This window comes from Ostrea edulis, chromosome 6, assembly GCF_947568905.1.
Source record: "Ostrea edulis chromosome 6, xbOstEdul1.1, whole genome shotgun sequence".
NCBI classification, from domain to species: Eukaryota; Metazoa; Mollusca; class Bivalvia; order Ostreida; family Ostreidae; genus Ostrea; species Ostrea edulis.
In genome coordinates, this window is record NC_079169.1 from 75,134,889 (window position 1) to 75,146,915 (window position 12,027).

Genomic DNA, 12,027 nt, shown 5'->3' on the forward strand with positions numbered 1-12,027 from the left:
CCGGTTGTAGAAGTTACTCACAGACACTCGAGTTTGAAACTACCATTTGCAAATGCGATTACAAATTCTGGATTAATATTGCATGCAAGAATGTCTCTTCCAAATAACTCAGTAATTCATATACCTCGCCTTAATGTCAAACAACTTGATATATAAACAAGGGGTTAAGTTCTTTAATGCAAAATACATTTTTGCAAATGTCCATATTGTGTTTGTAAGATTCTCGAAGTTTTCCAATTTTAAACAATACTTTAATTACAAATTTCATGAGTTTGCCCAAAAACTTGAAAAGGTCCCCTTGCATTAATGTCAGACAATCTTATTCACAGTTAAAGGGTTACATACTTTCAAAATATAACTGTTTTCAAATGTCCATATATGATCTTTTCCATTTTTCGGCGATTTTTAGAGAGAGAAAAATCATGTTTTAGCCTCAGAAGTCGTAAACATCCCCAATTATTTGTCAAACATCTTGTCAATCAAAGGGTTACATAAGTTCACATAATACTTGTTTGTAAATGTCAATGACATCTATATCGGATGTGAAGAGTTTTTTTCCCCAGTTTTCGGCTATTATTTTTACCAATTTTTGCCCCCAAAATCGAAAAGGTCTCAATGTTAACAATCTGATTTATAGTTAAAGGGTTAAAGACTTTCAGAAAATAATTGTTTTCAAATGCCCATTTCATTTATATAGGATCTGAAGGAGTTTTCTATTTTTTGTCGATTTTTAAAGAAAAAATCATGTTTTAGCCCCAAAACTCGTAATTGCCCTCACATATTTATGTCAAACAACTTTATATATAAACAAAGGGTTTCATTCGTTCACAAAATACTTGTTTGCAAATGTCAATTACATCTATATCGGATCTGAATAGTTTTTCCTGTTTTTGGCTATCATTTTTACAAATTTCATGTTTTTTGCCCCAAAACTCGTAAACGCCCCCACGTAGAAATGTCAAACAACCTTATTTATAATCTAGGGACTATGTACTTTCAAAAAATACCTGTTTGCAAAAATCCCTAGGGGGGTCCCCCATTACCTTTACTAGCCCATGGTCTAAATTGCCATTGGGGTTGGTTGTACTCTGCGTTAAAAGCACGACTGTATCCTGTGTAGGAATGGTTGTATCCAAATGACGTTTGGGCACGGTGATTGAACATGAACCAGTCAGATTTCCATTAGAATAAAGAGATTCTGCGTATTTGCCATACATTTCTCATTGTTGAAATATGACCTCCACCACTTGACCTGAATTTATATGAACTGTACGGAAAACCTTTGGTAGACTCTTTATGTTGAAATATGACCCCCTACTACCCGACTGAGATAGGGATTTCAAAGAAACATTGTGTATATCTGAAGTCATTTTTCAATATTGAAACATGACCCCACCAGAAATTATCTCTATGGGTCATTTTTAACACGGGTCAAAATCTCACGGGAGGGTAGTTATTAACGGTCCAGGTAAATTAATTGATCAAACATTCATTGAAAAATTACATCTTGAGTACTTATTCAACGGGGTTACTATTTAATGCTACACCAGCGTGAAGCATCACAGTTTATATACCGTCATGTATTTTCAACTTATCTATGCACCTAACTTATCCAGGTTAAACATTTCATTGTATAAAAGCCATGGATGCTGTAAGAGCAATGAAGTCCCAGACCAAGAGGCTGTAAATCCATTTTCATTATCTACATGTAGCACTCACTTCGAAGCCAAGGTTCACTATATAGAGCCCCTACCTGGCACCAGATTATGTGACTCTGCGGCCATAACGTTCACAATGGTGGCAAAAGACTCTTTCAGTCGAGCTACTCAAGAATTAGTTGTACTTTACTGAAAAGTATACTTAATATCAAGGCAATAGATATTCCATTGAAAATTATAGGGCAGTCTTCAACATATTGAAATTACTTTCCCAATTAAAAAGAAAAATACAATATTGCCAGAGTACTTAGAGTGATCTGGCCTTGAATTGTACTATAAAATGACTTTTAACATTTGTTATAAAGTTATTTGCCAATTCATTGGCTTCTTTAAATGCATTACAATATTGGTAAACAAGTTTGCTGCAATAGTCATAGACCCGTATAATAAGATGGTTTATTGCAATAGTCATAGACTCATATAATAAGATGGTTTATTGCAATAGTCATAGACTCGTATAATAAGATGGTTTATTGCAATAGTCATAAGATGGTTTATTGCAATAGTCATAAGATGGTTTATTGCAACAGTCATAGACTCATATAATAAGATGGTTTATAAACACAGAATTCACACTTTCCTGACAGAGTGATATGGACTAGACTATTGGGGAATTTTAAATTAGAAGTACATGGAATAAGAAGGCACCTCTTTCTACACAACTCCTTGTTCTTGTTATACAAATCAACACACAGTACTCCATTCGATTTTAATGTCTTTCTTTTCTTTCTTTTTTTTTTAAATTCCTCTTGTGGTTGCATGGAGTTTTTCAAGAAACAATCTTGTTTGACCTACATGCAAATCAGTGCCTGTAAATGAGTTGAAAAAATAGACATAACACTCAATTTTTGTAAAGAATATCTCTTTATAATGGGAAAAATCTTTGAGGTTGACAATCAGCAATACTTCTTTACAAGCATATGTAAACAATAGAATATCACAATTGACAGCACTAACATTCATTGATAAGTGTTAACCATTAATTAACTTCTCTTCCATCTACTAATTGTCCTCTGCAACGTCTTATTTGAACTTGACTTTTCACAGAAACTCTCTTATTCGATAGAAGCTATAAGTTGACATATAAAAAAAATTAAGGTGTACTGTTAAGATCTATTCAAATACTTGGTACACAAACTTGTGTAGCGAACTACAAGAACAATTCTAAGGATCTAATGTAAGTAAGACTGATTTTACTTTCGACTTAAAAAAAAACAAAACAAAAATCCCACCTCCCCAAAAATATGGTATTAATATCATATGATAGCCTACCAATATTATACATGAAAATGTACATCATTTCCAATGACCAAGCTTCTATTTCTTAAAAGTGCTTGTTGGGTAAAATGTGTATAGATTCACCATCATTTCACCTTCAATATCGTACATACATTTCATTTAATAGAGTATCTAAAATTTCAGTGCTGTTAATGCAAATTAGTGCATTTTTATTTATCATGAATAATCACATTCCCAGTCTATGACAATGGATAAAGAGCAGTTACCAGAGAATTTCGATTGATGCAACAATAAACAAGTGCTCCAACTGCCTCTGCACCAAAATATCAATCCCACTAAAACAACCACACAAATAGCATTTCAAACTTTTATATTGGCTAAAAGTGGGTCATGTGTAGGGAAATAAGTGATGTTTCTCACTGTGATTTTTATCAGTGGGTTTTAACACATCTGTAAGATAAAATAGTTGATAAATATTCCAATAAAACAATTAATGCCATTTTGGAGGAAAACATTACTAGCCGTCTTGTCTGAGAACTTTGTTGTGATCTTGAAAACTCTTGCGCAGGAACGATTTCTCACAAGAGCACATTTGTTAATATTGTATGTGAACAAATTTTAGCGGGATGCAAATTTTAGGGCTTTGGTGGTGAAGTAAGAGCGCTAATTCATAGTTGCTGTAAAATATGAAATTATTTTTCAATTCTCAATACAGAGAAGTGCTAAATCATGATCATGCCAATTAAGCATCAGCCCCGACTGCAACAAGCAATGTTTGCAAAACATGTATGCCCCCCCCCCCCCCCCTTTGGTGCAAAACTGAAAAGGGTTATACACATGTATCATTTAACTGATAGTAGTGCCAAACCATTTCAAACAAGAGGTACTGTGAGCAATGCTCACTAAGAATACCCCCCGCTTACCCCAATCTCCCAAAGGGTGTTGGCAATAGGTAAAACTTCAGTATTATGATCCAAAAGGTATCTAGGAACACAGCATCTCCATGCAATGAAAAAAGCCGTTAAAGAATTTAAATGGAAACCATATTGCTACTTCGATGTCCAGTGCGCATGACCTTTGGACCCCAAAATCAATAGGGAACATCTTCATCCCATGGGTAGTCCATATGTATGATATGGTGACTGTAGGTGGAAAGGATAACGCTTTAGAGCCCGGAAACCATATTGCTACTTCAATGTCCAGTGCGCTTGACCTTTGACCTTTTGACCCCAAAATCGATAGGGAACATCTTCATCCCATGGGTAGTCCATATGTATGATATGGTGACTATAGGTGGAAAGGATAACACTTCAGAGCCCGGAATCCATATTGCTATATATACTTAGATGTCCAGTGCGCTTGACCTTTGACCCCAAAATCGATAAGGAACATCTTCATCCCATGGGTAGTCCATATATAAATTATGGTGACGGTAGGTGGAAAGGATAATGCTTTAGAGCCCAGAAACCATTGCGTCTACAGACAGACGGATGGACGGACAACCCGATTCCAGTATACCCCAACACAACTTGTTGCGGGGGGTATAAATATTGAGCAGACAATATCTTTCTATGTCCAGAGTGGATTGACCATGTGACCTAAAATTCAATAGGGGTCAGCTACTCCTTTTGCTGTACCAGTGTACCAAGTTTGGTTTCAATCAAGCAAATGATTCTTAAAATATAGGAGACATGTTACTATGTCCAGTTTAACCCTTGACCTTTGACCAGATAACTTCAATATCAATAAGGATCATCTACTCCTCAAGATGTACCAGTGTACCAAGTTTGATGTCTGTCAAGCAAAGGGGTTCTCATGATATTGTGAGGAAATAGCATTTTGCTACATCCAGTTTGATTATTGAACTTTGACCATGTGGCCTCAAAATCAATAGGGGTCATTTAATCCTAAAGATGTACCAGTAAACCAAGTTTGATGTCTGTCAAGCAAAGGGTTCTCACAATACTAAGTGAAAAGTATATTCCTATGTCAAGTTTGACTCTTGACCTTTGACCACGTGACTTCAAAATCAAGAGGGGTAATCTTCTCCTGAAGATGTACCAGTGTACCAAGTTTGATGTCTGTCAAGCAAATGGTTCTCAAGATATTGAGTGGACAGTATATTCCTATGTCCAGTTTGATCCTTGGCCATGTGACCTCAAAATCAATAGGGGTCATCTACTCTTCTCAATGTATCAGTGTACCAAGGTTAATGTCTGTCAAGCAAAAGGGTTCTCAAGATTTTGAGCGGACAGTATCTTCTCATGTCCAGTGGATTGACCCTTGACCTTTTGACCTCAAGAACAATAGGGGTCCTCTCCTACTCATAACCAACCCACATACGAAATATCATTATGATCAAGTGAATGATTTTCAAAATATTGAGCGGACAACATATGGTCTACCGACCGATAGGTGCAAAGCAATATGCCCCTCTTCTTTGGGGGGGTGGGTGGGTGAGCAAAACAAATTTCTAATTCGCTAAAACAGTACACATACAGTATTAACAAGTTGAATGTTTGATGATTTTTCCAATTTAAGAAATATGACGAGTAGAAATTTGAAAATATACTTTGCATCTCAAAGTACAAAATTTCAATTTAAAACAAGAAAGAAGTAATATTTAAACCTAAAGAGAGATATGAACATTCACATCTTTAGAATCCAGTTATCAGTAGCATAAATTAATGATCACTACATTGAAATTAACAATCACTAAGAAAGTTACATTTTTCATGATGCTTTGGCACAATGTGTTACATGAATAGCTTATTTAGATTCAATTATGAAGTAACCTTGCGAACACCAACAGCTATGAAGACCTGCATGATTGCACTATGTGCTAATTATACATACTATTTCATTGTCATCATATCCACTGGTATGACAGAATAAGTACACATTTATATTGGACTGAAACATAAACCATTCCTAGGAAGTGAAAATATCTTATCCTGTTCGAGATTTATTTTTAATTTCTTCTATTAATGGGGTTTTATATCTAAAAATATTCATTTTGTATGTGTATGTGAACTGTTATTGACTGCTAGTAAAAGTCACAACTGTGTGTTGATCCTGAAAAATTGACACGTGGAAATTTTGATGAATGTTTGCCTTTCATTAAATTTATCCACTATTCCAGCGTGTCAGTAGAGTATATCAGAGATGCTTCAGCATTTTGTCGTCAATTTTTCATTGTTTTCTTGGCACCACAATCTGTTTTGAATCTAGATGGCTTAATTATTGTAAAAGAGCAGTTATAATCTTGGGCTGATTAAAGAAGTAAATTCATTTGAAATTAAGTCAGAGGCCAATGGGCCACAACTCTCACACAAGTTGCCTTGCTCTTTTCAGCTTTGGAAATCCAACATGACTCAACTTTAGCCATAAGAGGCAATAATTGAATAAAATAAAATTGGCTCAACTATTCATAAAGTTCCTACATAAATTTCATCATTTCTATTCCTGTGATTCTATATCAACAAATTTTGGTGCAATCCTATCGCATTTCCTACATTTCTTAATTATCTCCCATTTGAAAGGATTATTACCCCCACCCCCTACCCATAATTATGTCCTGTTTGCTGGCACATCACCCCAGAAATTGAGGGTACTGAAGATTTGAAAAGTCAATAGAAATTCTCATACTCAGAAGAACCTGTATGAACTTCAACTAAAAACTCAAATATGCTAAAAATGAGTACTAATTTCAAATGTGCGGTGATTGAACATTCCAAAATATATATACCAGACTAGGAAAATTGGCATCTTAGTGTATTACCATTATACAATATACCAACATGTACCAGAAATAACATGAAACAAATTGCATAGCTACTAAATCTGAAAAACTCTTGTTCATAATACATTATCATGTGAAAATAAAATCTATTCAAGAACAAGTTAATCTGACAAAAGGTTTCAGCTCGGTGGTTTGAAGTGATGATCAAGTTTTAGCAAGAATAAATCCTGCCATGTAAATACCAAAATGAAATTTTTAAGCATATGTCTGCATGATAATCTTAAAAAATGCTAAAAAGGCAGCAGAATGCATGCATGCATTTTTCTACAACTTTATAAAAGGTAAGGATAGTTTTGGTCAGGGAAAATTAAAAATTACAGTACCACACAACCCCATAAAAAACAACCAAATTTCTAAGTCTTCTTTGTGAGGACAAATGATATGGCTATACACAAACTTGGTCATAAAAAGGAACACTTGTAATGGAGCTAAAATTAGGCTATATAATGCATACTAAGCTACCTGGCCAAAGAACCCAATATCCATGATAATGGTGACACAACTGGATGTCTTCCTTATATAGATGTATTATATACACAGTATTTACATGGAAGTTGAAGACAAACAAGCACCAAACACAATAAGTCAGAAAACAAAAATATTTACAATTCACAGTACAGACTTGTATATGCACCGTTGTCCAAGACTAACAAATCTGTGAAAATGTGACACATATAAAACCATTTCATATGGTTTATAACAAAAGATGAAAATCACTAACATAATAAACTGTATGCAAAATAACAATGTAAATTTTTCTCCTGTGGAATGATTATAACTACATGGATATGGCAATGCACAGCAACTCCTCATGATCAGCAGAAAATTATACAAAGAATCAAGTAAATTCATATTGTAAAAACATCCTGACTTGTAAATCGATCTTTGATTGTAATAAATTTTACAACATTAGTAAAATATTTAAAATAATATTGGCATAATACAAATCTCTGACACACAAAATACGGACTTTTTCAAGCCATGAACGGTTCGTACCCTGCAATATGCCCTATCATACTGACTGTCAAATGAGTCAATGTACCGGTAATACTTCTGGTAAACAAAGTCACTGGTTTGCAAAAGTAGATCAATAAACATTCCACCAATTATCCTTCACTCCTTCATTGTTTATAATTCCTCATACAAACTTGTACGTACATCACAAAGAGGCTTGGTTTGTATGGAAAGTTATTAGTAGCTTCAATAGTCTATATTTTTTTCATTTTACCAAATAGAACCATAATGAATAAACGTCTAGATTGTTTGTAAAATGGGATATATAAAGTCAAACCTCGTTATCTTGAATTAGATGGGACCATGAAAAAACTTTAAAATATCCGAGATATTGAGGGCAAAATACTAAAGTGGTTGGGACTTCCAAATCACTTTGACATATACATGGTATTCGAGATATCTCGACATATACATGGTATTCGAGATATCCTGACATATACATGGTATTCGAGATATCCTGACATATGCATGGTATTCGAGATATCTCGACATATACATGGTATACAAGATATCTTGACATATACATGGTATTCTAGATATCTTGAGATATATATGGTATTCGAGATATCTTGACATTATCCATGGTATTCGAGATATTGGTGTTGGAAGATCCACTGTATACATGGGTAATTTCTGCATAATCAGCTGTGTTAATCAAACAAATTATCCCATAGTTCCATTGTTTATACACCCACATAGTACAAACAACCTAAAATTTATTTAATAATAATATTCTTCTCAGCCAAAATAATTGACACAGTACACACACAAACATATGAAATTATTCAAAATCTCTCTCTCTTTTTAAGAAAAAGGGACATCTTCAAGCAATACATATTTTTGTTTTAAATATTGTTGTCAATATCACTGGGAGCAGGAAAACACAGACTCTCCAGGCTTTAACATTACAGGTAAAGAAAATCCAATCAAACAGAACTCATCTAATGTCTCTCTAAATGGATGACACAAAACATGAAAAATCAAAACCTAACAAAATTACATTTAGTGTATTCACAGTGACATACTGGCATCTAAATGGAATCTCTGGTCACCCTTTACTGACATCAATATATGTCATAACAAGTACCTGCAGTTTTCCATGTTTTAAATAAATGGAGATCAGTCTACACATGTGTTAACTGGACACTTAATGTTAAATAGTAAATAGGATAGAAGGTATGAGACAAAGGTATGAAAAACATGTATAATCACTGATTTAGATGCACACCATAGCCAACCCCTATTGATTATGAATATATCCAACTCATTTAATCAAGAAAAAAACATGAATAATATGTAATGAGTATAAGTAAGGAAGAAAAGAGCAGCAAAGGCTAGTCATTAAGTGATTGAAAAATCTTTTAAAATGTAGCTGGTAATATTGGACACTAAAATATTTTCAATAAAAACTGGAGGATTAAAGGCCGATGTAACATTCATGGTTAAAAATAATTTCTTCAAGACCGTATGTCTGCTTGTGAAAGGCTGTAACTGTTGATTATGAAATAATCACTACAAAATTATCTTAACTAAAAACAATGACACAATGACTTTATAAATGCCCAACAGATCACTTAAAAAGTTATCATTTCAAGAACAATGTCATCACTACAGCTGAACCCAAGTTGTTGCAGTAGACATGTCTCAAAACGTCCCTTTATTGGTACAAACATTTTGATATATAGCTGAGATTATTAATGCAATAGTTAAGACCATCTTATGATGACCAAAAGAAGTCCAAATATGACATGTACATGTACCATGACTGTAATATAGTCATGACAAATAAAGCAAAAAAATCCTGATCACAATGACCAAAGAATGGCCATTAATGATGGAAGTCACCCGTATTAAGCCTCGGCCTGGGTCTGTCACCGAAGATCATCCTCTCATCATTTGTAATGCTTCTAGCCATAGCCTGCATAGATGCTGCCATCTCATCTGGGTCGGACGGTGCAGGCTGCAAATAGTGAACACTGAAGTTGTACAAAACAAGAGGTACTGTGAGCAATGCTCACTAAGAATACCCCCCGCTTACCCCAATCTCCCAAAGGGTGTTGTTAATAGGTATAAATTACCTCTTTCCTAAGTGTAAAAATATGGTATGCCTTTGTAGAAGAAAATGGAAGATATGGTCTGAACACAAATCCATGGCATAAACCTATAATTTTGACCTTGAGATCAAAGGTCAAGGTCATAAAAAGGTCATGAATGTACATGACATATAGTCTCATGGTGATACACCCATGTCTTATGGTATGACTGTCAAAACCCTATAATCAATTTTGACCTTGAGGTCAAAGTTCAAGGTCATATAGAGGTCATGAAGGTACCCGACACATCGTCTCATGGTGATACACTCATGTGTCAAATATGGTATGCCTATGTCAAAGAACAAAGAAGTCATGGCCCTGACACGAATCCATTGTAAAAACTTTTAATTTTGACCTTGAGGTCAAGGTCATATGGAGGTCATGAAGGTACATGACACATCGTCTCATGGTGATACACTCATGTGTCAAATATGGTATGACTATGTCAAAGAACAAAGAAGTTATGGCCTGGACACGAATCCATTGTAAAAACCCTTTAGTTTTGTCCTTGAGGTCAAGGGTCAAGGTCATATGGAGGTCATGAAGGTACTTGACACATCGTCTCATGGTGATCCACCTGTATGCCAAATATGGTATGCCTAAGTCAAAGAACAAAGAAGTTATGGCTTGGACACGAATCTGCACAGACAGACAGACAGAGTGATTCCTATATACCCCCCTGAACTTCGTTCGGGGGGTATAATAACACTTGGAAAAATGCAAAAAAAACACACGATAGAAACCAATAAGTATATCAAAAACAGAAGTTGTAAGAATATTTCATCTCAAGTAAACCTTACTTTTTCCCAATAACTTTTGGTTATAGGTGGTTTGTTAACTTTGGATATAGGTGGTTTGTTAACTTTGGTTATAGGTGGTTTGCTACCTCTGGTTATAGGTGGTTTGTTAACTTTGGTTATAGGTGGTTTGCTACCTTTGATAGTGATGCCATAGAAGAACGATGCTCTAACATGACACAAAATGCAAGAAGAAAATTTGAAGTATTTTACAATCGATAACACACATCTTCATCAGTATCCTCCTCTGAGTCTTTATTGAACATTGCTCCCCATCTGGGAACTTGAATGGGGACAGATGATGAATACTGCAGAGATCTCTTCTGAAATGGCACTGTCTTTGCTGCAGGAGTGCATGAACTTCTCTCACTGTCATCTTGTTTTAAATACAGAAAAACTAGCATGTTATTTGCTATCCCATTGATTTCTTTTAATGTATTAGAAAACATAAAAGGTAAAGGAATTGAATTTTTTTCATCTAGTCATATAATTTTATGGTTTATGAAAACATTATCAACTTTTGGGGAATTTCATAATGGCAACAGCAAGATGGCACCCTTGTTAGTTCAGAGTGAGATAGCCTAGCTCTTCAATCCAAATAATGAATGATCTCAATTCTCTACCAGCAACTTGCATTTGAAAATAAAATGTGACCTCTCACCTTCCTCATCTGATGTGTAGAAAGGTTCATCTGGTCCTGGATTTTCATCCTCCAGCAAAAACATCTCTGTAAAAATACAAAAGCATGTCATTAACAGATTCTGTCAATCAGGAGTCCACAGCACAGCTTTCCAGTTTCAGTATTCTTTTAAAGGCCAATAATACCGAGGAAATAATATTTCATTCCATAATTTTTCGAAATCTTTAAATACATGTACTTTTAAAATGAAAAATCATTATATATGTATGAAAATACCAATTACTTCTGGTATATAAATCATTCATACTTTTTTTACTACGAGTTCACTGTAACAGTATAAAGGTGCAAAAACATACTGCAGTTAGTATGTCTAGTTCTGCATGAAGTACCCCAATACATGCAGAAAGGAAAATGGTTCGAATGTGTAAACTTTTTCATCAAATTTCAAAAATGTAGCAAAAAGCCTCACATTTATGACATCATTCATATGATTACCAACAAATTTCTAAAAATGACCTCTTTAACACTGCAAGAAAGTTGTACAACATGAGGCCCATGGGCCACATTGCTCACCTGAGTCATCTTGGCTCATACTTAAAGATTTTTCCTATATATTTGCATGTAATACTTTGATCACAAAATTGAATCTGCACTATGTCAGGAAGCTTTCATGTAAATGTAAACTTTTCTGGCACAGTGATTTTTCAGAAGAAGATTTTTAATG

The 12,027-nt window shown here is 34.6% G+C and overlaps 1 protein-coding gene across 1 annotated transcript in view; it reads right to left on the reverse strand.

Moving 5' to 3' along the window:
- Window positions 1-2,563: 2,563 nt before the first annotated feature.
- Window positions 2,564-12,027, reverse strand: part of LOC125646149 (uncharacterized) — a 28,263-nt gene continuing 18,799 nt past the window's right edge. The window contains exons 11-13 of the mRNA XM_048872319.2: window positions 11,325-11,390; window positions 10,891-11,039; window positions 2,564-9,733 (exon numbers count right to left, since the gene is read on the reverse strand). Of these exons, the coding sequence (XP_048728276.2) occupies window positions 9,602-9,733; window positions 10,891-11,039; window positions 11,325-11,390 (347 nt within the window). The 3' untranslated portion in view covers window positions 2,564-9,601. The remainder of the gene's footprint in view (window positions 9,734-10,890; window positions 11,040-11,324; window positions 11,391-12,027) is intronic.